This window comes from Astatotilapia calliptera, chromosome 5, assembly GCF_900246225.1.
Source record: "Astatotilapia calliptera chromosome 5, fAstCal1.2, whole genome shotgun sequence".
Classification (NCBI taxonomy): domain Eukaryota; kingdom Metazoa; phylum Chordata; class Actinopteri; order Cichliformes; family Cichlidae; genus Astatotilapia; species Astatotilapia calliptera.
The window spans coordinates 27,347,565-27,375,338 of NC_039306.1; the positions used below are offsets into that span (position 1 = coordinate 27,347,565).

The 27,774-nt window shown below is 41.0% G+C and overlaps 1 protein-coding gene across 2 annotated transcripts; it reads left to right on the plus strand.

Moving 5' to 3' along the window:
* synpra (synaptoporin a) lies at positions 1 to 27,555 on the plus strand. 2 transcript variants are annotated; one of them, XM_026168606.1, is made up of 6 exons: positions 1 to 152; positions 267 to 332; positions 24,567 to 24,691; positions 24,835 to 25,033; positions 25,245 to 25,436; positions 25,698 to 27,555. In XM_026168606.1, the coding sequence occupies exons 1-6, from the start codon at positions 135 to 137 to the stop codon at positions 25,947 to 25,949; spliced, it is 852 nt and encodes a 283-aa protein (XP_026024391.1). In that variant the 5' UTR covers positions 1 to 134; the 3' UTR covers positions 25,950 to 27,555. The 2 variants fall into 2 exon arrangements, with proteins under 2 accessions (XP_026024391.1, XP_026024392.1); XM_026168607.1 differs by lacking the exon at positions 267 to 332.
* Positions 27,556 to 27,774: the final 219 nt, after the last annotated feature.

Genomic DNA, 27,774 nt, shown 5'->3' on the forward strand with positions numbered 1-27,774 from the left:
CAGAGCTCAGAGCGCCTCACTGTTATCGCCACAGACGCATCAATCGGGTCCTGGTTCTCGGTTCTCGGTTGCTCATATTCTCACGCTAGTAGAAAAACAAAAACAAAAAGAGCCCAAAGTACCCTGATTTTGAAATGGACACCGCCAACCAGGTGAGTAAATTAAAGCCACAGGAATGTGTTTGACTGCTGCTCAGCTGCTCAGTGTGTGTTTAATTGATGATGGAAATTGGAATCTTTTTATTCTCCCGCCTTGTCTTCGCGCAGCTCGTTTCTGCGGGGACGTTTCAAGTACTTAAATTACCTCTGGGATTTATCCGTGTTTTGGAATGGGTGAGTTGGATCCTTTTTTTTTTTTTTTGCACTACTTACATTAACCCCCTTTTGGCCATTTCAATTAGAAAAAAAACATGATTAGTTACATAATGTAGGGTTTGTGAGCTTTATCGCTAAAGCCCACATTTTTCTACACTCAGTAAACATCTGGTTGTGAAGAAATTCCTGCATCTGTAGGACGGAACTTAAACTTCACCGCATTTGTTAAGTGTTCCTGTGTGAATGCTGCTGTTTTTCATGTCTCCCACACCTTACTCGCAATCTACTCTGCTATGATGCTTTCCACTGTGACTAAAAGGCTTAAGTTTATGTGAGGATTTATAGCTCCGTGAGAACTACATGCCAGGGGAAACCACTATCTTTTCAATTATGCCTACTTGGTGCCAGCCCTGTGCATTTTGCGCTAGTCCCTGCAAAAAACCAAACAAACAAAAAATGCCCCATTTTACCCAAAGTGAGATGATATAACAGAAATCCACAATACCAATGGGGTGTCCTAGCTCTGACTGAATTAAAGCTTTACCCTTTTCTGTCTAGGCGCCGGTTGTAGCTTCTTTTATTTGTTGTACAGTGCAGTGAAGCCCAGAGCCACAAAGAAAGAAAGGAGAAAAAAAGGATTAAGTGAATTTCTTTGATGTGAGTTTGGAGAAATTACTGTAGCCATAAGGGTATTCAGCTTTTGCTCAGATAGGATATGTGCGTGCGGAAGCTTGTCTTTCTCAATTTTGCAAATGCCATCAAAAGTGCAGAGAGTCCTTGAGCAGCAGTCTTCACTCTAGAAAAAAATAAAATACAAGCTGTTTTTCTTTTGCATGCAAATAAAGTAAACTCACTTTCAAGAGACACTTAAGCTGAGATAACACAGATGTCTGTCAGTGAGGTGAGTTTTCAAGTGCATCCCTTTCGGCTGTTTGTAGTGACCTAACTGTGATATTTGGGGGCCAGAGCCAAAGCACCATCTGTATGATGAAGATAGCGCACTGTCATAGTTCCCCGTGTGGGTCTTTGTGTAACTGTTTGCGTGTGTGGGTGTCTGTGTGTGGAAGGAATCACGTGTTGTTTTGTGAGCATGACTGCACACATTTTTGTTGCATCCATACATGCTGACATATTGATCCACTGGCTACCTGGTTATGTTTGCTTAGATGTATTAACCATCTTACGCAAGCCACAGTAAATCTTTGCATTTCACACACATACACACACACACATACACCCCATGACAACATTATAAAAGTGACCTTTTCTCTCCTGCACCTTTTTTTTTCTCTTTCTCTTTAGCTGAGCACGTGAGAGCTGTTTTGAGGGCAGTTTTTCCAGTGTTTCTGTTGGCCAGTGGGCTCATAAACATGCAAACAATTCAAATTATGACCTGAGTATTCTGATTTATTCTGCAGCACCTACAGTTCACCACCAGGTCTTATTCCCATAGTAAGTTTTTCATCGTACTGCAGGGAGTCCTTATAAATGTGTAAAGATCTTGCCACCCTTTTCCAACTACTCAGAGAAAGTCTTAATATAAAAAAAGCCACCACATCATGGTAACCAAAAAATATAAGTATTGTTTAATTAAGTGTATTTATTCTCATATTTTTAAAGAAAATAGTGACTGTATTTGCAAAATATGTAAACTAGTATATGCAACTAGTAGCGATTTATCCGAGGTCCCAGTTGGATGTAAGAAGTGAGAAGCCTGCAGGGACTGTTTCCCACTGTCGCCCACCAAGTGACTTCCAGCTGAGACATGATGCTGCTCAGCATCACTGGATTATACAGGTATAAACAATGGGATGAGTATTATCACATGGAAATAAATAAATAGTGCATTGTGGATGCCTTTCAACCTCTTAGTGTGCTGATATCACACTATATTATTTTAGCTGACCAGCACATTGTTGTTATGGTGTTGCTACTTGGTCATGCTTGGCATTTGTAACAGCAACTGCTAAGGCAGCTGTGCAGTGGAAATGAAGCCATTTATATGTTTGCGCAGACAAATGCACATCCTTAACGTGTTTGTTCAATATTTCCATGTCTTTTCAAATCACTGTAATGCTCACCAGGCATAGAATTTGAGCAGTTAACCAAGATTTTTTTGTGTGTGTACAACTGTAACCAAAGTACTTAAAGTCTTACTTTCAACAACTGCAATGTTAAGGTCATGTAAAGGCAGTGTCTATGGCCACAGTACTGTGGGTGTGTTTGGGGTTGAGTGACTGAAAGCATTTGCTAAGGTTAGGGACGTAGTAACACTGAAGCTCGCTTTAAGTGCAGGTCTGAGATGGGAAGTAAATTCTGGTTTTCCACATATGATAATGCACCCCGTTAGATGCAGTATTGTCCAGTAAGCATGAAATTCCTGGATGCTGAGCTGTTTTTGCCCTCAGGTTGAAGCATGGAAGCATCTGCAAAACCACAAGAATATTGGCAACCGCAGTACTTTTCTGTGTTTGATAATCATGCGTCATCATCTAAAAGCTTCTTTTAAATTTCTTCCCACACTATTTAAGATACCAGCAGAAACATGTGCGTCACTTTGATTTGTTTACACACCCCAAGGCACTGAAGCCATTCTGCTGGGCAGAAATTGACATTTACTTAGTGAATGATAAACCTTTGACAAATAGAGGGTTGTATAAAGGATAAGTTAACCTTAGTTGCAGGATACTCGTAGGTTTACCATATTATTAGTCTGTGCTGGATCTGCACAAGATTAAGCATTTATAATCAGTCATGGCTTCAGGATGGTTTTACCACTCTGTGTGCGTCTGTGCATGCAGGCTCTTGGCCCGTTTGGCACACTGTCAGGGGCTGGCATATTCTGCTCCAAACAGCTGTAAGGTCCCCTCCTCTCCACCGTGGACCAACTCATGCAGAAGCTGTCCTTTGAGATGTGCTCAAACTCTTCACTGTGTGCGTCTTCATGCTTATGTGTATGCATTTGGTGGAGAGACGAGAGGATGCCAAGAGAGAGCAAAATTGTACAGTTGCTTGAGCACATGATGTAAATGGTAAATGTGTGTTTTGCAACGCACTGAAGCGTCGATGGGTTGTTGTGCCACTGAACACAGAGCAGTTTTACCAGTATTCTGTTAACTCATTGGTTTCCTTTACTGTAGACTCATGCTGATGAGTAGCCTGCAGCATGATTCTAAATTATTAAGAAGGATTGTCCTCTCATCCAAAAACATTGACTGACCCACTGTTCTATGATGCCATCATTAGTACCTTACAGTAGGCAGTTTAGTTTGCCTTGAGTGGTCAGTGCACATGTGTGTGCGTGCATGTGTGTGTGTGTGTGTGTGTGTGTGTGTGTGTGTGTGTGTGTGTGTGTGTGTGTGTGCGCACGCAGGAAGAGAACAATTCAATTCAATTCACTTTTATTTATATAGCGCCAAATCACAACAACAGTCGCCTCAAGGCACTTTGGATCTCATTTTTATGTTACAGTTGGCTCAACACTCCACCACTTTCAAGTACTTTATTCACAATAAGGTCATTTTCTTCTTTAAAAAAAATCATTTTTAATATACAACACAATTTTTGACGAGAAAATTTCATTTACAGCTAAATTTGAGCTTTTGAATTCCAGCTTCTCTCATGACCAGAACAAGCACGATGTCAAAGAGAGGAAGTGAAAAGTATACAACAGAGTACCTTCAAAATAAAACAGTAAAAGCTAAAACCTACACTGAAAAAACTGGATGACACAAAAAGAGGATGTTACGGTTGGAAGGAGGACTCAAGCGCAGGACTCCGGTACTGATGCTTACAAGAAGAGTTTATTTACAAGTCACCAGGTGTATATACAAGAATGTGCAGGGGGGTGTTATATACAGCTGAGTGGGGGAAGAAGGGGTCTCCAGGGAAGTCCAAGGGAAAGCATACGTTCTTCAGAATATCCACTCACACGATCACAGGTTCACACTCCAACACTGCCACACGGGAAACACACGGGGAAAAATCCAAGAGGTTCTGTAGACAGGGAGACAGGGTTAAGGACGATGCACAGAGGAAAACACTCTTCACTAAACTTGCTGTAGCTTTGACTTTACTAACGCGTGGTAGACAACGATCCAGTGACGAACAGCAGTCACCTCCTGGCTTAAATGCTGCTCCCCTTAATGAGACACCTGGGTCTCATCTCCCGAGGGCGTGGGCCAAGGGCATGAACCCACAGTGAGTTCCGCCCCGGCGAGAGAGAAGAGGAAGAGAAACAGAGAGGGCTGATCAGCGTGCAGCTGATCCGCCTGGCCGTGACAGAGGAACTTAAAAAAAGGAAACAAGAAGAGAAAAATAAGAAATAGGTGCATGTGGAATCAGTGTTTGTTAAAAAATAAAATACAGCACATAAAATTCTTGAAAAAAGTGGGCATGATTTTCAAGCTTAATTAACTAAAAGTCATTATCTTACTTATGTAATTTAATAGTAATAACCACTGATAATTAAGGCACATATACATCACATTGGGTCAAAACTGTTGATTCCTTTGTCAGAGCTGGAGATGAATTTAATTACTTGCATATTTCCGAGTATCTTTATGTAAAATAATAATAATAATAATACAGCATAGAGGAAGACTGACAAATAACAGGTTGCTTAAGGTAAACATACTGTAAGTGATAATTAGTACATACAGTGGGGCAAAAAAGTATTTAGTCAGCCACCGATTGTGCAAGTTCCCCCACTTAAAATAATGACAGAGGTCAGTAATTTGCACCAGAGGTACACTTCAACTGTGAGAGACAGAATGTGAAAAAAAAATCCATGAATCCACATGGTAGGATTTGTAAAGAATTTATTCGTAAATCAGGGTGGAAAATAAGTATTTGGTCACCTCAAACAAGGAAAATCTCTGGCTCTCACAGACCTGTAACGTCTTCTGTAAGAAGCTTTTCTGTCCCCCACTCGTTACCTGTATGAATGGCACCTGTTTGAACTCATCATCTGTATAAAAGACACCTGTCCACAGCCTCAAACAGTCAGACTCCAAACTCCGCCATGGCCAAGACCAAAGAGCTTTCGAAGGACACCAGGAAAAGTATTGTAGACCTGCACCAGACTGGGAAGAGTGAATCTACAATAGGCAAGCAGCTTGGTGTGAAAAAATCAACTGTGGGAGCAATCATCAGAAAATGGAAGACATACAAGACCACTGATAATCTCCCTCGATCTGGGGCTCCACGCAAGATCTCATCCCGTGGGGTCAAAATGATCATGAGAACGGTGAGCAAAGATCCCAGAACCACACGGGGGGACCTGGTGAATGACCTGCAGAGAGCTGGGACCAAAGTAACAAAGGTCACCATCAGTAACACACTACAACGGCAGGGAATCAAATCCCGCAGTGCCAGACGTGTTCCGCTGCTGAAGCCAGTGCATGTCCAGGCCCGTCTGAAGTTTGCCAGAGAGCACATGGATGATACAGCAGAGGATTGGGAGAATGTCATGTGGTCAGATGAAACCAAAGTAGAACTTTTTGGTATAAACTCAACTCGTCGTGTTTGGAGGAAGAAGAATACTGAGTTGCATCCCAAGAACACCATACCTACTGTGGAGCACGGGGGTGGAAACATCATGCTATGGGGCTGTTTTTCTGCCAAGGGGACAGGACGACTGATCCGTGTTAAGGACAGAATGAATGGGGCCATGTATCGTGAGATTTGGAGCCAAAACCTCCTTCCATCAGTGAGAACTTTGAAGATGAAACGAGGCTGGGTCTTCCAACATGACAATGATCCAAAACACACCGCCCGGGCAACAAAGGAGTGGCTCCGTAAGAAGCATTTGAAAGTCCTGGAGTGGCCTAGCCAGTCTCCAGACCTCAACCCCATAGAAAATCTGTGGCGGGAGTTGAAAGTCCGTGTTGCTCGGCAACAGCCCCAAAACATCACTGCTCTCGAGAAGATCTGCATGGAGGAATGGGCCAAAATACCAGCTACTGTGTGTGCAAACCTGGTAAAGACCTATAGTAAACGTTTGACCTCTGTTATTGCCAACAAAGGTTATGTCACAAAGTATTGAGTTGTATTTTTGTTATTGACCAAATACTTATTTTCCACCCTGATTTACGAATAAATTCTTTACAAATCCTACCATGTGGATTCATGGATTTTTTTTTCACATTCTGTCTCTCACAGTTGAAGTGTACCTCTGGTGCAAATTACTGACCTCTGTCATCATTTTAAGTGGGGGAACTTGCACAATCGGTGGCTGACTAAATACTTTTTTGCCCCACTGTATTTGTACAGCAAGTATATAGAAGTTTAGAGCAGTAACAGAAATACATCCATTACATTGCACTTCACTGAAGTGTTTGGGTAAATACAACACGTTGCATCCACCTGGTCCACTGTAGCCCTGTAGCATTAGTGTTGGGATCACCAGGCAGTGCAATCATATTTTGGGGGTCAACAGTACCACCCTAATTTATCCTTTGGACCAACTCAGTATCACAGTAAAGTGTGTAATAGACAGGTCCACTTTGTCCATTTAACACTTCATTCACTCCATTTTAGCCACCCAGCTTAATCATTTTTGCAGATTAAGGACCCTGGAATATACTACTTACCTTTCTGCTCACTACCGAGTTCTCACCTTTAAATATATTATCTCCCCCTGCTGGGAAAGCAACTTCAGCATGTATGTCCATTTCACACTTTGCCTCATTAAAACGTGAAATGGACACTGTTAAATCAAATTGTTGAATGTTGTCATTGTGTTTCTTAAATTTGTAAAGTCTTAGTTCAAACAGTAGGATCAAAGCCATTCCTTTGATCCTGACCACCTCTCCAGCCAATTTGGTGCTGGGGGAGGCTGACATGGGTTTTATTGTAGATACACTCTATCTGAAAGATCTGTTTCTTGTGTTGTAAGCGTCCTGCTTTTATGATCCTTGTACTGAGCAGGAGGTCACACAAACGCACCCCCATAACACACACACACGCGCACGCACACACGCACACACACACACACACATAGTGCCTTGCCTTTTGTAACCACTGGGGTTTTTTACAGTGTTCTGTTGTATTGTGTAAACTGTAACTGTCATGGGAATAAATTGCTGCGAGGAGAGCTGCTCGTTGAAGGATTTGGGCTAGAGACAGGTCATGAGCATTATTCTCCACCGCCTGGTTCTGACCAAAGCTTCCCTCGTTAGCGAGTAAAATACCGGTTGAAGATGTTCTGTCTTGGTTTCGTTCTTCATGACGAAAAAGTCTCTAAACTAGCGGGACCTGTGGAAACACAGACCCAACAGACACACATGCAGAAATGGTGGCACGGCATGTTTGTTACATGTTTTGCAATGAAATTGTGTTGTTTGGACACACCCTGTACAACAGAAACCATGACAACATGTAAATAAAGTAGTAGTACTAAAAGGAGGGAGGTATTCTACAGCAGATGGATTATAGATAAACGGTACAATATTTATCTGAAACCAGCCAACATAAATTTAATTGTTGAACTGTCAAAAAGCTGAATTTGGCTATAAGAGACAATGCTGACTTGAGTGCAGTGTAGCAAAGGATAACATACCACAGTCTGGGGGTTTGATTGTTCATATTAACATTTAATACCAAAAACCAAGAAAAAGCAAGTTTTGGTGTTTGTTTAATTGTTAATGCCAGTGCTTGGTTTGTTTCAGCACTGCAGCTGAAAAGCCAAAACCAGCAAGGTGGAAATAGAGGTTATTACATATAATTACTTTTTAAATGGAAATCTGCTAATTTACAGGCCAAATTTACCAGCGATATAATTGGTTCCCAGAGTCTGAGCTGTCATGTATATACAGTGTGCTGGCCATTGTAAGAATTCTCATCTTCAGATGATGCCAACTGAACACTTGAGATTAGCTAGGATTTATGTTGTAATGCAAATCCCCATATGAGTAAAACGCATGTGACTAAACAGAGTTGGGACAAAATTAGATGCATCACACATTTCAGTATCTCTCTTTTTCTCTAATCGTTCATTCTTTGTTGACCTGTCACATCAGTAATATGTCACAAGGAAGGCCTTGACAGAAACATTTTTGCAGGGTCATAAGTTCTCTCACACACTGTGTCTGTAATTTCAGAGAGCATTACAGCAACTCAAAGAATGTCCTGGAGACTCAACGTTTTCACATTACAATCAAATAATTTACATTGTAAGGATTTGAGAGTATGTCTCCACAAAGTAACATTGTAAAAGCACCCCCCCCCCCCCCCCCACACACACACACACACACACACACACATACATACATACCTCAAAGGAAAATATATGAATGTGAGATGGAGTGAGATTGGTGACAGCTGCTGACAGTTATCACTAGAGATTTGCCAGGTCAAAGATCTGTTTTTCAGCACTAAAAAACTCAGTTGCTTTTGACAAGGGGACACAAGGCTACGAGAAAAAATGTGTCCACTTGGATTATGATGTATAATATAGTAGTAAGAAATGTATGCATGGAAAACTCAGTGGTTCCACACAGATAATTGTATAAGCTGATGACCAACATTAGCCCATAACAGCCACAGTGCGGTTAAATGTGAAAGTTTGTAGGCCAGATTTTGCCTGAGGACTTAAAGGTGAGACGGGACTGACATTTTCATTGGAGTAGAGAGTGACTGATAACAAGCTGGACTGCTCTTTTGTTGGGTCTGTGTACTCTCTGGAGAAGTGAAATGAGTGAAAATTTCTTAACTTTTATGTGTGTTGATATGTTGACATAAGATTGGCACCATTAGCATTAAGTAGTTATGCAAAATTAGGGGGTTTTTTAAAGTTTTTTTTTTCTCTTTTATTTATGTTGGTCAGTGAAGCTATACCCGAGCACCTGATTTCAATTAGGAGAGATCATTTGAAAGAACTGAACATGCTTTAGTTATGTACAGGCCCCCAGTGGTGATGGGGATTAAAGCAGGACCCCATCAGGGTATCTATAGAAAATGTTTTGTTTTGCTTTTACTTTGGGAAATAAAACTATAAATCTCATCTTTAGTTTTGAAACATCTTCTGTCAAATTCAATATTAAACAGATTTCATAGGGAAAAGGTTTAACCTGAATATTTCATGTGCCGATACATCCACATAGAACAAAACAAGAATAAGAAAAAAAACGTTACAACGTATGATTATATCTGAAAGACACTGTAATTATGAAGTGATCTTAATTAAAGCTCATTGGGTTGTAAGATTTGGGGAGCTTTTAGATATGATGTGGCCTTTTCTAACCCATCAGGTCGGAGCTGGACCGCTGTACTCTTTAACCCTGTGAAGGTGGTCTGCCATCTGTGACTCAGACAGGAAAAGGTTAACCTGTCGTCTCCTGTAGCCAGACATGCCTGTTCAAATATGACTTCACACACACACACACACACACACACACACACACACACACACACACACACACACACACACACACACAGTGCATGTAAGATCACAGGTACTGAGACAGTATGTATACGAATACAAATGTCACAAAGCCACCTTGTATTATAAAGACTAACTTCTGCCTCTCTGGGATGCTCTGTTTTTCCTTCCCTTGTAATTAGTGACCTCATGACAATAAACAAAGTAGTTGTGTACAACCAAGTTTTTTTTTCAGCATTGCTTGTCTTTTTAATGCTGTTGCCAGAAGCCAAAATTAGCATATAATTGAAAAAAGATAGTATGACATTTCACAGTTTTTGATTTGTTGTCTAATTTTTAACGTGACATATTAATTTAAGACTTCCGATCCACTGCTTTAATTAACATTTTACGTAGAGTACCAGTGTTCTTTTAAACAGTGCAGTATGCCAAACCATAAACTACTGAACTACGCCTAATTCTTCCTCTGTTCTCCTGATACCTGACCCACCATCGTTTTTAGCACTGATCTTCACCTGTAACCTACATTTGTAGGTTGTTATAATGTCCAGCTGAATCTTATGGCCACCTTCATAATCTATCCTTTGACCATGTTCGACCTGAAGACCACTGCCACAGGCACTTATGAGGTGCTGTTTGTTTCATAAATCTAGGCTGAAATTGAGCTTGCGTTTTTAGAGACTCACCAAGTTTATCAGCAGGCTTATATTAGCTGTTTTCCAATATGTGATTATTTGCATTTATAAAAACTGATAACTGAAAATCCAAAAGGACAAGAGAAACACCCTGTTATAAGTGATGACTGCCTGATATCTGAGAATATTGGATTTTTTAAAATCACCAATCATCAATATCTTTAAAAAAATCTTATATGGGTCTAACTCTGCATGTTACTCTGTTTGTTGTTGGGTATAGTGTTGTCCTAACCCCTCAGAGGGGAATAACGTTAACAAAGAAGCTGCCATTACAGTTGTTAGGAGCTAACTACATGTGTTAAGGCTGGACAATATGACTTCAAATCCAAATCCTGATTAATTAAACTACATTTTTATACGCCCACATACACATATAAATATATGTTCTTCTTGCCCTAATAGGTCACAAGGTTTGCACTGATTGATTGTCTGACCCTTATTTCCCCCAACAGGCTTTTCTCTGTGCCATGAAGTATGGCCATTGAAAACATCTCTGCCTTGTAGTGTAATTGGATACTTTGAAGAAGTCAGTTTCATAAGGTTGTAATCCCTGGTCCTACTCACTTTAATCATATAGGGCTACCATAATATTTGAAGACAGAATCAAACTGTGGGTTTATGATACATTTTCATTGGGCAACCCCGTTTTCAAAGGGACAGTAAGTGTCGCCCTAGGATACGGCACCAGGTACCAGTTGATCACCTGACTGAGTAGCCATGGAGAGACACGAAGAACACCACGAAGAGACATTGTTAAAAAAAAAAAAGAAATTTTCTTGTGGTCAGTCAAGCTTACAGAGCCGGAGAGGAGAGAGATAAAAAGAAAGATGAATCTGGGTGGATCTGTGGTTGGCACAAAGCACTCCCTGTGCAGGAGGGGGATCGGCCACTGCTAAATGAGCTACTGATTTTGTTCTGTGGTGCTGCTATTGAAGATCAGACAGTGATTCACTGAGGGCTTGCAGTCTTTGCTTCTTAGTGTGACCTGATCCTTAGTAAGTGAAGAAGGTGGGTCTTTTTTGTAATGCAGTTGTGAAAATCACAATAAATGAAGTATAATCACGTGTGTTTCTGTTGGTAGAAAAAAGCATGTATGTATGTAATGTGATAGAAAACATTCAGCTCTGCTCTGCAGCATTTATAGTGCTCAAGTCACACATCAGTGCCATCAACCGAAAAGTCTTATTAGAGAGAGAGAGTCTTTGTTGCAAATTAAAAACAAATAAATCAGAAAAATTAGATTTATGTTACCTTTTTGCACTGAAATGTCATTTTGAGTGATAGCCATCATCAAGTGTTGCGTAAAAGTTCACATATGTGTCTGTCTGCTTCCTCAAATGTGCTTCTATTTTTGTTACATCTTTGTAATTTTGTTTTGTACTTAACTAGCTGCCATAAAATTGCTCATGTTTGCACACTGGCAAACTGCAGTACTGAGAGCAAGTGAAAGTATGTGTGTTTGTGTTGGTGTGTGCGTAGATGCTAACCAATGCTTCTGCCTGACTGGAGAGAGTGAGATATTTTTACTCTGTGTTAACATAGATACACATTGCATGCTCACATCTAGACCCATCTAGGCAAACACTCTGACACACATGCGCATGGAGCGATTATGCTAATTTGGAGTCACATGTGGAACCATGCACATGCAGACATGGAGTTCTAAATAACTGGAAATACTGTATAAATACACAGAAAATAGAAAACAGATGAGAAAGTCAGACCTGTGGATAGATTTGGAGACTTCCTGATTGTCTGGGACATTCTGGAACAGATTACACGATGTAATTGGTGTTTCAGCTCTCAGATCCAAAACATTTTTGCTGCCATCTCTTCAAATGGTCTTTGATCCAGTACATTTTTCCAACTATATTTAAAGGAAAAACCATTAGCTACATTAGCTGAACTAGCTTTTGTACTAGCTAGCTGAACGATAGCTGAACTAGCTAACGCCACTGGGAATAACTTTCAAGGAAACTTGTCACATAAGCAATTGGCTATTCATTTGCACATGCTGTTTTGTTTACATGGATGAGGCTAACTTTGGTTTGACTCAAAGATAAGCAAATGATATTATTAGTGAGAAGTATAACTTTCATTTGAAAGTGTTATATTTGTCCCAGATACATTTCTATGATTGAAATATAAAATATAATACTGAAATCTCTTAGGCAAACTTTCTTCTTATTTCTTAAAGTAGTCTTCAGGGATAGTTCTGCAGGCTTCTCGAAGGACATTCAAAGCTCTTCTTTGGATGTTGACTGCCTTTGTTTGGTGCTCTGTCAACATGATCTAACACTTCAATAATGTTGAGGTCTGGGCTCTGGGGACGCTTATCCATGATGGAAACTGTTCCATTTCATTTTAAATCACATGCTTTCCATAAGGTGTATCGTGTTGGATTAAAATTGGACTTCCGTGTTCATAATTCCATCAATTTTGATAAGATTTCCAACACCACTGGCTGAAATGCAGCCTCCACTGTGTTTCACAGATGGCTGTAGACACTCACTGTTGTATCTTTCTCCTGGCATTCTCTGCACATAGTTACAATGATTTGAACCAAAAAAAATTCCGTTTCCTTTTCTTTTCGACAGCCACCCTACAACTAAGACTACTTCTGTAAATGGAGGGCCAGATGCATTTTTCAGGTTCTGTCAGGTCTTTGGTGGACTATTTCTTTTTTCTTAAGGACATGGCTTCCAGGACTGGACTAAAAATAAGTGGAAAAAGCCCCCAAAGAAAGATTTTGAAAGTTCTTATGATATCTTAGAGGAGCAGCGCTCCCCAACCTCCCAACCCACCAACCCACTGGTCCGTAAATCATTTGGTACCGGGCCACGAGAGTTGAGGCTCATGTGTGAAATTTATGGTTTTCAGGGTTTTTATCATTTTTATCGTTAACTCAGTTTCCCTGGGCCTTTTCCCGTTATGAATAAATCTTCTTTTTTTGGTACTGGTTTTATTTTGTTGTATTTATCTGCGACATCTTAAAGGCCTGAAAATATTGTCGGACATAAACCGGTCCCTGTCGCAAGAAAGGTTGGGGACCGCTGTCTTAGAGAATTACTGTTCAAGACTACTTTAAAAATAAAGTCTGGCTGCTTGAAAGCAAAATTTCAAGAAATGAGTGGTGGCTTAAGACGTTTTTACTGTACTCTTAGGACGTATCAAACTGTCCCGACTTTGAACCCAAACTCCACTGTATTTTATTTCATCATTTCGTTTTTCCTCCTCCTGAGGCAGCCACTTTACACTGCACCGACTCCTATTGACTTGAATGGAGCAGGTGGATTGTGTATGACTGTATGTGTTGCATCTGTGCCGAGGTTTGTGAAAATGTCAAGTGCAGCTCATCAGCGAACTCATGTTTCAGCTCATTTTTCCGATCCTCACCTCCCCCACTCAGTGTCACTTCCTCTGCCGCTCTTATCAGGTCCTTGTGTTGAAGCAGCTCCTCCATTTTCTCACGTGATTCTCCTCATTTTTTTCATTTGCATCCACAGATACCATTCTTTAAAATATTATCCACCCCTGATTTCGTTGCATGTTTGGTTCATCTTTTTGCTGCTCCCTAGTTATTTTCCTGTTTTTCACAACGGAGAGTGTGTCTACTGGACAGTGGGTCGAATTGCTGGTGGTCAAGCCTGAAGCCAGTGTATCAGTTTCATAATCCTCAGCCAGCCTACGCTCCTTCACAGTGCTTGCTCACATCTCCATTTAAGCCCCCAACACTGCTCGAGCTACACTCTCAGACAAAACCATTGCACTCTTATCCACTACCGCTCGTTTAAAACTGTAGATAATATCACAGTTGCTTTTTCTTAATTCTTATTTGAAGTGCAAATATGTCTTAACACTGGTTTGAATGCAAATTAAAATATTCACATTAGTGCTTTTCAGTACCTTTTTGGGTAGAGGAGATGGCGGCAAACACGGAGATGTTTAAAGGCTTTGTTTGCATTGCAGGCGGGTTTCATTCCGGCGCCCTGGCTTTTCTCTCTTCTTCTCTTTGTATCCGTCTCTCCCTTTTTGCTTTCCCTCTCTCCCCTCCTCTCTCATTCCCCTTCTCTCTATCTCTTGTTCCCTGAGGAGCCCAGCTGGGAGAGGCAGATAAACACATGGGAGCGCGAGGCTTAGCATCCACCCTACTTCCACAATGCCACGCTCTCCTGTTCAAAGGCCCCAGCCAGAAATGAGAGGGGCTAAACCCGAGCTGAAAATCACAAGCAGGGGAGGCAGCTGTAGGAGTACGTATATACACAAGCAGAGAGACAGGCAGAGAGTGATGTTTATCTGGGGCTGTCTTTGATAATTACGATGGAGCATTTACTCTGTCTCTCCCCTGGTCACTTGTTTTTTCTACTGTTTGTTTACCCAGAAATGCACATACGCTACTCAGCAAGTACAATATCTGTCAACACTTTGAGGTGCATATGATTAAGCAGCACATGTACATTAGTTAAACGTGTGTTTGTTTGTTTGGTTGGTTTTTTTTGGGGGGGGGGGCATGTTTGTTTATAGGCCGGCAAATTTCAGAACAGAACAAAGCTAAAGACAGTGATGCACTAACAAACACTTCAGTGGAGGGATTTCCAAGAGAGGTTGCAGCTGTGCACCATGACAGCTAGGTAAGCAGCAGTCAGCCATCACCTGAGGCCTGAGGCTGCAAGTGGAAATTGGAGTCCCCTGTTTATCATCTGGCTGTAATCTCGGTTCACCTGAACCTGCCAAACCAAGCTGGGTCCTTTGTGACCCTGATTAGCTTGGCAAAGCAGCATCTAGTATTGTGCATTTATGCCCCTGTGAGCTCACTGTTGCCACTTAGCCTTAAAGATCAGATTATACAACTAGGGAAACTTGGAGAATAACTTCACTTTTCTGCAATTTCATTGAATCTATTGATGGTTTTCATCAGGGATGTCAGCATACTAGAAATGTAGTAAATACCAATACCATTAAAATAACGGAATTCTCGACATCAAATTTGCTACCAGAAAAAGATGATCCAGTATACTTGTTATTCGTAAACATGTTAACGTCTGTTGACAGGTATAAAGGTATAACATTAGATACATTATGTTGGTGTACATTTATATCAATACATTTATATAAATGATAGTAGAAAGCTTTCTACAGTCAGTGGTTTATTTAATGTTAGCTATTGCAAATGGAATATCATTCACACCACCATGGCAATGGCCGCTTTTTTAAACAAATGATAATGTGTTTTTCAGGATAACATAACAGGGATAACACTTTGGATATTGAACTGAAAACTCAGTCAGTCAGTCACTCAGTCATTGAACAGACCTGGATGCCGCTCTTTTGTATTTCCTCGCTTGCTCTGAAAAGCACAATTTGCATATTGCCTTCTGCAAGTCAGCTATCACTTGACTCTTTTGCCTTAAACAAGCATGTCCGACACAGGGATAACAACAAAACAGACAATCCACCAAAGGCTGCAGTGAAGAGAAGACTTTTATACACATCAGAGGGTTGGACACAGGAGCATAACCAGACACAGATGTAAACAAGGACAATCAGCCGGGGGCAGAAGTAAAGGTAAATACAAGACACTAAAGATACCTGATTACAAAAATGAGAACTAGCTCGACAGAGGGAAACACTTTTTTAGAATTATGAACAGTAATGGGAAGGAAAAGGGACAAGAATTAAATTCAAGTACCAAACGATAAAACTAACGAGAACTCAATTACAACATATACATAAAGAATAAAACACAGGTTGTGAATAACAATAGAAACAGAAAAACACCAGAAATGACAAACCACTTGGCAGCAGTTGTGGAGGAACTGCAGCCTTGGTAAGATACACTCCCTACAGTACATACGGTGCTACCAACACTGTAACTGTTGCATTTCAGAGTTATGATATCAAAAGGTATCATAACGACTGGTTCTGGTTCTAGTTTACGTTGCTGCCACTGTCAGCTGTAATGTTTCTGGACTGGAGTGTGTTAGGGACCTTTTGTAAGAAACTGCCCATTAATGAGTTCCCTCCTATACTACGTGCATTAAAGGGCTTATTCCTATTTATTTTCAAACAACCAAAATATAATAATAAAATGATACAGTAACCCAGTGTTTGATATAACAACTGCTAAATAGACAACAATGCGACCAGTGGTTTGTAGGGCTATTCACCCAATATCACGCTAGCTGTGTGCCACGTGTGGACAGCGGAGCATTGTCGGTGTAGCTCTTCTCTCACACTGTGTGATCTTTAACTTCCCCATATCCATATTTCATTTTCCTTTTGATTACTCATGCCGCAACAGTATAAGCTTGTGTCTAAATGACTCACAGTGCACTTACAGTGGGGCAAAAAAGTATTTAGTCAGCCACCGATTGTGCAAGTTCCCCCACCTAAAATGATGACAGAGGTCAGTAATTTGCACCAGAGGTACACTTCAACTGTGAGAGACAGAATGTGAAAAAAAAATCCATGAATCCACATGGTAGGATTTGTAAAGAATTTATTCGTAAATCAGGGTGGAAAATAAGTATTTGGTCAATAACAAAAATACAACTCAATACTTTGTGACATAACCTTTGTTGGCAATAACAGAGGTCAAACGTTTACTATAGGTCTTTACCAGGTTTGCACACACAGTAGCTGGTATTTTGGCCCATTCCTCCATGCAGATCTTCTCGAGAGCAGTGATGTTTTGGGGCTGTCGCCGAGCAACACGGACTTTCAACTCCCGCCACAGATTTTCTATGGGGTTGAGGTCTGGAGACTGGCTAGGCCACTCCAGGACTTTCAAATGCTTCTTACGGAGCCACTCCTTTGTTGCCCGGGCGGTGTGTTTTGGATCATTGTCATGTTGGAAGACCCAGCCTCGTTTCATCTTCAAAGTTCTCACTGATGGAAGGAGGTTTTGGCTCAAAATCTCACGATACATGGCCCCATTCATTCTGTCCTTAACACGGATCAGTCGTCCTGTCCCCTTGGCAGAAAAACAGCCCCATAGCATGATGTTTCCACCCCCATGCTTCACAGTAGGTATGGTGTTCTTGGGATGCAACTCAGTATTCTTCTTCCTCCAAACACGACGAGTTGAGTTTATACCAAAAAGTTCTACTTTGGTTTCATCTGACCACATGACGTTCTCCCAATCCTCTGCTGTATCATCCATGTGCTCTCTGGCAAACTTCAGACGGGCCTGGACATGCACTGGCTTCAGCAGCGGAACACGTCTGGCACTGCGGGATTTGTTTTATCAGGCTTATATTATATTATAGTATTTTTTTTAATGAGTGTACGTGATGTGTTGGTTGTATGTTTGTTGTTTGTTTTGGTCCCCAGGTTTGGTTCACCAGGTCCCCCCGTGTGGTTCTGGGATCTTTGCTCACCGTTCTCATGATCATTTTGACCCCACGGGATGAGATCTTGCGTGGAGCCCCAGATCGTGGGAGATTATCAGTGGTCTTGTATGTCTTCCATTTTCTGATGATTGCTCCCACAGTTGATTTTTTCACACCAAGCTGCTTGCCTATTGTAGATTCACTCTTCCCAGTCTGGTGCAGGTCTACAATACTTTTCCTGGTGTCCTTCGAAAGCTCTTTGGTCTTGGCCATGGCGGAGTTTGGAGTCTGACTGTTTGAGGCTGTGGACAGGTGTCTTTTATACAGATGATGAGTTCAAACAGGTGCCATTCATACAGGTAACGAGTGGGGGACAGAAAAGCTTCTTACAGAAGACGTTACAGGTCTGTGAGAGCCAGAGATTTTCCTTGTTTGAGGTGACCAAATACTTATTTTCCACCCTAATTTACGAATAAATTCTTTACAAATCCTACCATGTGGATTCATCGATTTTTTTTTCACATTCTGTCTCTCACAGTTGAAGTGTACCTCTGGTGCAAATTACTGACCTCTGTCATCATTTTAAGTGGGGGAACTTGCACAATCGGTGGCTGACTAAATACTTTTTTGCCCCACTGTATGTCACTCAAAGGTTCTTGTGTTGAAGAATACCTAAACTTAAGTAGATGCTGAAATAGACCCCAAAACGGGTTTCCAGGAACTGTAGCCGTCCCCAGTTTTGCTGTGCAGAACCACAGGAAGGACTTCCTCCAAGGACTATGAAAAAAGTTCTTCTTAAGAAAAAGAAGGTCAAGTCTCGCTGTATCAGTTTATGATCAGTAAATGTGTTTATTCATGACTTATAAGTAAATATAACTCCACCTGTAACTGCATTCTGGTGTATAAACAGAAAATTAATGTTGAAAAATGCAAAAAGAAGAAAATGATACTAAAAATCTTGTTGTTTTTTTTAAAGCATTATGACACAAAAATTTAGCCTATCAAATGGTCTCAGTGCTACTCAGTTTTGTTACTTCAGTTTCTACTGGTAGAAAATGATAAATAGCTGCTTATAAACTACAAACCAAATGAAAGAAATGAAGCTTATGGCTACATTATAAATTTGAACAATAACACAGCAGAAGCAGTGAATGAAGGGTGGGGGTGTAAATGAAATGTAAAATAAAATTCATACAACTTTTCTAGTACTTATAAAGTTAGGGGGACTCAGAAATACTAAAAAAATGACATCAATTAAAACATTTTGACACCTTCATTTAATGTCTACAGTTTCATTTGCAAATATCTGCTGAATTTTAGCGGCTCATCTGGGACGCACTCACTGATTTCTCATTGCATGACCCATAAATCTTTTCTTTGCAAGATGACATATGTGTGCTTAGCCCCTGTTCCCTTCACGAACATGAAAGCATCCATTCAGTGTGGCATAGTCCAGCTCAGTGATCTGATAGTGCCCTCCAGAGGCTGACATTCTTTCAGACAAGCAGAGATGCTGCAAAACCTCCACAGCTGCTGGCAAGCTGCATGTCCAGCTGCCTGTAATATGGGAGAGGGGAGGCTAATGCTAACCAGGCGTCAGGTCTGATTATGGTGATTATGGTTGTGAGAACTCTTGAGGCTATGAGAGCTTTATATGGACAACTGGGCTAGGGGAGGAAAGATGTTAAGGGCAGGGGAAGTGTGTGACTATGATTATGTGCTCGCTGCACGTTCATGTTTGGTGACTGTAATGAGCAGCTTGTTTTCACTTCATGTGTGTTTTATGCATTTGGACTTATTCACAATGGAAGCGGTGTCGTGTCAGCAACCTTTTTTAATCCCCAGCCATGAAAGCCCCAGGCACATAGAGCAGAACCACTGAGGTACTGTAGTAAGTGGAATTTGACACAATTCAATTCAATTCAATTTTTTTTATAAAGCGCCAAATCACAACTACAGTCGCCTCAAGGCGCTTTATATTGTAAGGTAGACCCTACAATAATACATAAAGAGAAAAACCCATCAATCATATGACCCCCTATGAGCAAGCACTTTGGTGACAGTGGGAAGGAAAAACTCCCTTTTAACAGGAAGAAACTTCCAGCAGAACCAGGCTCAGGGAGGGGCGGGGCCATCTGCTGCGACCAGTTGGGGTGAGAGAAGGAAAACAGGATAGAGGACATGCTGTGGAAGAGAGACAGAGATTAATAAACAAGTATGATTCGATGCAGAGAGGTCTATTGACACATAGTGAGTGAAAAAGGTGACTGGAAAGGAGACGCCGGACATAGAAGAGGGGCCTGAAAACTGAATGTTCTCCCTCCAATTCTACTTTTAAATACTCTAGGAACAACAAGTAAGCCTGCAGTGTGAGAGCAAAGTGCTCTAATGATATGATACCTTATATGGTACTATAAGGTCATTAAGATAAGATGGGGCCTGATTATTCAAGACCTTGTATGTAAGGAGCAGGATTTTGAATTCAATTCTGGATTTAACAGGAAGCCAATGAAGGGAAGCCAATACAGGAGAAATATGCTCTCTCTTGCTAGTCCCTGTCAGTACTCTTGCTGCAGCATTTTGGATTAACTGAAGGCTTTTCAGGGAGTTTTTAGGACTTCCTGATAATAATGAATTGCAGTTGTCCGGCCTGGAAGTAATAAATGCATGAACTAATTTTTCAGCGTCACTCTGAGACAGGATATTTCTCATTTTAGAGATGTTGCGCAAATGGAAGAAAGCAGTCTTACATATTTGTTTAATATGTGCGTTGAAGGACATGTCCTGGTCAAAAATGACTCCAAGGTTCCTCACAGCGTTACTGGAGGCCAAGGTAATGCCATCCAGAGTAAGAATCTGGTTAGATACCATATTTCTAAGATTTTCAGGGCCGAGTACAATAACCTCAGTTTGATCTGTGCTAAGGAGCAGAAAGTTAGAATGTCTTTAAGACATTCCTGCAGTTTAACTAATTGGTGTGTGTTATCTGGCTTCATAGATACAGTGGGGCAAAAAAGTATTTAGTCAGCCACCGATTGTGCCCCTGTTTGAACTCATCATCTGTATAAAAGACACCTGTCCACAGCCTCAAACAGTCAGACTCCAAACTCCGCCATGGCCAAGACCAAAGAGCTTTCGAAGGACACCAGGAAAAGTATTGTAGACCTGCACCAGACTGGGAAGAGTGAATCTACAATAGGCAAGCAGCTTGGTGTGAAAAAATCAACTGTGGGAGCAATCATCAGAAAATGGAAGACATACAAGACCAATGATAATCTCCCACGATCTGGGGCTCCACGCAAGATCTCATCCCGTGGGGTCAAAATGATCATGAGAACGGTGAGCAAAGATCCCAGAACCACACGGGGGGACCTGGTGAATGACCTGCAGAGAGCTGGGACCAAAGTAACAAAGGTCACCATCAGTAACACACTACAACGGCAGGGAATCAAATCCCGCAGTGCCAGACGTGTTCCGCTGCTGAAGCCAGTGCATGTCCAGGCCCGTCTGAAGTTTGCCAGAGAGCACATGGATGATACAGCAGAGGATTGGGAGAATGTCATGTGGTCAGATGAAACCAAAGTAGAACTTTTTGGTATAAACTCAACTCGTCGTGTTTGGAGGACGAAGAATACTGAGTTGCATCCCAAGAACACCATACCTACTGTGAAGCATGGGGGTGGAAACATCATGCTATGGGGCTGTTTTTCTGCCAAGGGGACAGGACGACTGATCCGTGTTAAGGACAGAATGAATGGGGCCATGTATCGTGAGATTTTGAGCCAAAACCTCCTTCCATCAGTGAGAACTTTGAAGATGAAACGAGGCTGGGTCTTCCAACATGACAATGATCCAAAACACACCGCCCGGGCAACAAAGGAGTGGCTCCGTAAGAAGCATTTGAAAGTCCTGGAGTGGCCTAGCCAGTCTCCAGACCTCAACCCCATAGAAAATCTGTGGCGGGAGTTGAAAGTCCGTGTTGCTCAGCGACAGCCCCAAAAGATCACTGCTCTCGAGAAGATCTGCATGGAGGAATGGGCCAAAATACCAGCTACTGTGTGTGCAAACCTGGTAAAGACCTATAGTAAACGTTTGACCTCTGTTATTGCCAACAAAGGTTATGTTACAAAGTATTGAGTTGTATTTTTGTTATTGACCAAATACTTATTTTCCACCCTGATTTACGAATAAATTCTTTACAAATCCTACCATGTGGATTCATGGATTTTTTTTCCACATTCTGTCTCTCACAGTTGAAGTGTACCTCTGGTGCAAATTACTGACCTCTGTCATCATTTTAGGTGGGGAAACTTGCACAATCGGTGGCTGACTAAATACTTTTTTGCCCCACTGTAGATAGAGCTGGGTGTCATCTGCATAGCAGTGAAAATGTGTACAATGTCTTCTGATGATTCTGCCTAAGGGAAGCATGTATAATGTAAACAGAATTGGTCCTAGCACTGAACCCTGTGCAACTCCATAATTAACCTCAGTGTATGAAGAGGACTCTCCATTTACATGAACAAATTGGAGTCTATTAGATAGATATGATGCAAACCACTGCAGTGCAGTACCTGTAATACCTACAGCATGTTCTAATCGCTCTAATAGGATATTATGGTCAACAGTATCGAATGCTGCACTGAGGTCTAGCAGGACAAGCACAGAGAAGAGTCCACTGTCAGAGGCCATAAAAAGATCATTTGTAACCTTCACTAAAGCTGTTTCTGTGCTGTGATGAGCTCTGAAACCTGACTGAAACTCTTCAGGAGTATTTAGTGAAAGAAACTTGTAAGAAAGACTAGCCCCTCAAATATTCAAGATGATAAACTGTAGTATTATCCATCCATTTATTCATTTCTTTAGCCTTTTATTGATCTCATTGTACGCAAGGGACTTGAGCTGGTCCCAGCTGACATAGTGCGAGAGTTTGCCAGTTCTATGGCTTCCTAAAAATATCAGTATGACTTGTGGTTTAACATTTTCATAGTAAATTTTTTTGTCAAGTACCACATTTGCTTCTTGTTAATTCTGTATCCTTTCGAGAGGGCCATTCCTTATAAAATTGTCCCTTCCTTGTACAAAAGTTCGACATTTTGGAATATTGTTTTCCACCATCATCTAGAGAAAAGTGGAGGAAACTTACATACTTTATTTTTGCTATAATGACTTATAACTCACAAATACTTTTTCTGCACAGAAATATAACTTTAGGTTTAGATTAGGTTTAGCGAAACATCTGAGTTTAGATTTAAAGAGAAAACTTGTTATAAGTCTGATTTTTTTTCCCTCTCTATGCATGTTTTGTGACTATATATGTATAACTATATATGTATCACTCTGTCACAATTTTCTTGTGTTTCTCAGGGCCTAATGCCATTCAACACCTGTTCCTGTCATGCTGTTAACACAAGTGTCCAGCCAACTACAGATTTTTTCTTGCGTCTTATGGCACAGGCATGTGCTGAGGAAGGCAACTTCTGTCCTGTTGTGTTCAGATCATCCTCTCTTTAACGATTTTCAACTGCTTCCATCAGGTCGTCGTTATAAAATGACTGCAGTGAAGACAAAGCGACACAAATTGTCGTTTGTACCTAGTGCTATTATCTTAATTAACAACACTAAATTGTAAGTGTTGTTGCCATTGCACATTGCACTTTTTTCGATGGAATATCTAGGTTGTTTTATCAGGCTTATATTATATTATAGTGTTTTTTTAATGAGTGTACGTGATGTGTTGGTTGTATGTTTGTTGTTTGTTTTGACATACTGCGAATCAATTTCCCATCAGGGACAATAAAGTTACCATTGACCATTGACCATTGACCATTGACTACCACTAAAAGATCAAAGGGCTGCCAGCACAATTATGCAATTAATCTGTTTGCTAGACAGGACACCTGAAGAACAAAAGAAAATGTTATATATGACTCATATATACATATCCATAAGACAAAGTCATTTGCACTGATCAACTACTTTTCTGTTTTCGAGGGACACATTTCACACACAATAGCATTTCACTATAAAGGATATTCAAATGCTTCCCAAACCATCTTTGAGTGGATTTTCCTTTGTCCACTTGTTTGAATGCATGTAGTTTTTTTTTGTTGTTTTTTTCCCCCCAGTGGAATTAAAGTTAATTTAGATAATGCTTCTTCTAACCCTGCTTCCCCAGATAGGTATCTGCAGGCATTATGAGATAGTGGTGAGATTATAAAATATGTCTAAACAGACAGCAGACCATAAAGTGATGATACAGTCTCTGGTACTTAAATGGTGTTCTGCTGCCCCCAAATGGCAAACAAATTAAAAATAAAATCCTAACAAATCTGCAATGTGGCTTTTCCCCAGCCATGATTTCAATTACTGCTAATCAGTGTTAACCTGTGTAAAGTTTAGCTGGACTTGAGTCACACAATAGCCTGCAAAGTAAAAACAACAGTAGTGTGGAGTGAGGGAATGCAGCAGATGAGTCAAACTGAGTCTCCTTCACATTGGAACTTTCTTCTATGTAAAACTGTAACTTTAAGTTTTTGGTAAATGATTGTTATCGAGCTGAGAAGGAAAAAGTAAACGTTACCCAACCGTCCATCCATTTTCTACTGCTTGGGGGGTTGGGCCGTGGTGGCAGCACCCTGAGTGGAGCCCAGAACTCCCTCTCCTCAGCCACTTCCTCCAGCTCATCCGGGTGAGCCTGCTCATCTGCCCAACCCTGTACTGAGGCCTTTGTTAATGTGTTTGAAGAAAACTGATTGTTCTCTTCTCAGAGTGTCCACTTTATATTACTTGTAGTATCTTTTTTGGATGAGCATGTGATGCTTTTTTCTTTGTGTTTCTGCAGCTCTTTTCCATCTTCGCATTTGCAACATGTGGCGGTTATACTGGGCAGCTGCAGGTTAGCGTGGACTGCATGGAGAAGGCCAGCAGCAACCTCAGCATTGGCATTGACTTTGGTTATCCTTTCAGGTGATTGGCCTTCATGTGTCTGACAGCCTGCTGACATTTTGGGATCTAAGAGCTTTATATGAAATGTATGAACTGCTGACAGTGAAAGTTAATTGTTCATTGCTTTTGTACTTGACCCGTGCATGCGTGCGTGTGTGCACCAGGTTGCACCAGGTGTCCTTTGAAGCACCCATGTGTGAAGCCATGAGGAGGGAGCGTGTTTTCCTGACCGGAGACTATTCATCCTCTGCTGAGTTCTTTGTCACCATTGCAGTCTTCGCCTTCCTTTATTCCCTCACGGCTGCCATTATCTACATCTTCTTTTTAAACAAGTACCACGAAAACAGCCGAGCACCACTCATTGTGAGTACAGTCGATGAAACACTTTCTCAGTCCTTATTAGGTAGTTTATCAAGAGTACGTTATGCACATAGTCTGACCCTCTATTCTTCCAGGTTGACGTCTTCCATTGACTCACAAACTAACTATTCACTCATTTAAAGTAAGCATTTAAAGTAATGCTATAGTTTTATTGCTGAATTCTCATGGACATGATCGCTCTCGTTTCTTCCAGGATTTTGTAGTGACAGTAGTGTTCTCCTTCTTGTGGCTGGTCAGTTCCTCCGCTTGGGCCAAGGCCTTGTCCGATGTCAAAGTGGCCACCGATCCAGATGAGGTGCAGCTCCTCATCTCTGCCTGCAAAGACCAGACCAACAAATGTGGATCTTTGCATGGACCTCGCTGGTCTGGACTCAACACCTCAGTGGTAGGTACAAAAGATGTGGAAATGCATGAAAAGATCAACTAGAAAAGCTCAGTTTTCTGAACATGTTTAAACTGATGTGTGGAACCTGAAATAGCTGAACAGTGTGAACGACTGATGTTATGGTAGTGTATGGGAGATGTAACCAGTGAAAAAGGCAGAAATTGTGGTTCAAGCTGAATGAATATGTGGGGGCAGTTATGCCAAGATTATTTGAATGTTTTGATGTTTATTGTAAATTTGTTTCTTTCACTGTCTCTTCAGGTTTTTGGGTTTCTCAACTTTGTTCTATGGGCTGGAAACATCTGGTTTGTCTTCAAGGAGACCGGCTGGCACAAGGGTGCTTCAAGATTTGCAGCCGGGGCGTCTGAGAAGCAGGGCGGCACATTTAGCCAGCAGTCATACAACCAGGGAAGTTTTGACCAGTCAGGGAGCTACAACACCCAGGGCAATATGGGTCAGCCATCTGAGTATAGCCAGGTGGGAGGGCCCACTTCCTACCCAAGTCAAATGTAATTGTCTCTTTTCATTTTGCAAGTAGCACCTCAGCGTCTTTAAGCAGGGCAATCAGGCGTGATAGAAGAAGACGGAAGTGAAGTTTGTCTGTGCAGAATGCAAAACGGTGGTCATAAAACCAATGTCGGTGTGTCCAAGTACACTCATTGTAGATACAAGTGTTGTTGGGTAAAGTTATTAGATATAGTCTTTTACTCCTTCTCTTTCAGAGGTGTTGTTTGCTGAATGCTGTATTTCTTGTAGTCTGAAACACATTAGTAACAGTTTCTCTCTCTCTCTGTGCTCAGTAATTGACATACAATGTTTTGATTGGATGTCTTTTCCAAAGTGGTTTGCATTCTGTCGTGGAAGGAAAAAGTACTCCGTGTTTGTATACTCCAAAGTTTCCAAGTGCATGATGTTTTATGTGTTCTAATACGCTTTCTGTGAAACAAAGGGGGGTGGGGGAGACATGCATTTTATCTCTGAAAGTTTACACCCTGACTGATTACTAGACATTCATCAGTTAAGTATTACTACAAGTGTAATTTCTTTTTAATCTAATAAGAAATATATTTTGATAATGGGAATTCACATATCAATTCAGAATAAATTCAGTGATTTGTCTGTGACACAAACGCATTCCAGCTTCATTCTAACACTGGCTACTGACGATGTCAAAAAGTCTTCAAAAACTAAGGCAATAACTTCATAACTTCATTCTGCAAAACATACAGGGAATGTGCAAGAAAACCAAATTGTATATGCAACCATTGCAGCATGTAGTTTCTGTTCCTTTCATTTTCATTTCTTCTGCACAGGCAGCATCACATTGGCATTTTATTTGTAAAGAGGGAGTTTGTCTCCCCTTATTGTTTGCAAGTGGCTGCTCCTGCTACAAATGCCTGGGACTGCTTCCTATGCCATCGTCAGACTGATGAGTAATTCCATATCCAAGTTCCACCTCTCTAAAGCATGACCAGAGCATCCACACACACTAATAAAGCCCAGCAAAAAAGCTATAGTGACAACAGAAGACTAGTGAATATTAGATTCATCTGTATATAACGGCTACTGAGCTTTAGTTTACTTTAAAAATCACAGTTCCTTTCTGCACCACAGAGGTGTGACTGTGTGTATGGTAAAGTCAAAATCAAAGGATAATGCGTGGTTGCTGTTTGTTTACATTAATGAGACTTGTGCAACCCTGTTCTTTGAACTTCTAAGCATGTGGCTTGCATCAGTGTAATAAAGTAGACTGAACATCCATGCACTGTATAATAATCTGGCATCCTTGATGACTGTGTACAGGTCAGGAATTCAGGAATTCATCCTAATAAAAATGTATAAATTTGTCCATAAACGACTTCTTCATCTGTTCTGATATCTTGATTTGATCTGTAACCTCTGACCCTTTTCCTTGATTTCCCAAGAACAAAGCAAGGACACACGGCTGTCTTTCTGTTTGATATAAGAAACGCAAACTGAGACACAAATGTATGTGGTGTCTCTGCGTGTAGGTTTTGGAGTGTAACAGTTCATCTTTTACCGTACCTTATTCACTTTCTGAACTACACTATAGAAAATAAAGCAAAGAGCAATAAACACATACATGGATTTCATCATACCACTCTGAAATTCCTAGAAATTGATTTCTGAATGTTTTGGTGTCTTCATAATGTTTACTTAAAAAAATGTGTATTTAAATAGTTTTATGTACATCCATCCATCTTCATCCGCTTTATCCGGGGCCGGGTCGCGGGGGCAGCAGCCTAAGCAAAGAGGCCCAGACCTCCCTCTCCCCAGCCACCTCCTCCAGCTTATCCGGGGGAATACCAAGGCGTTC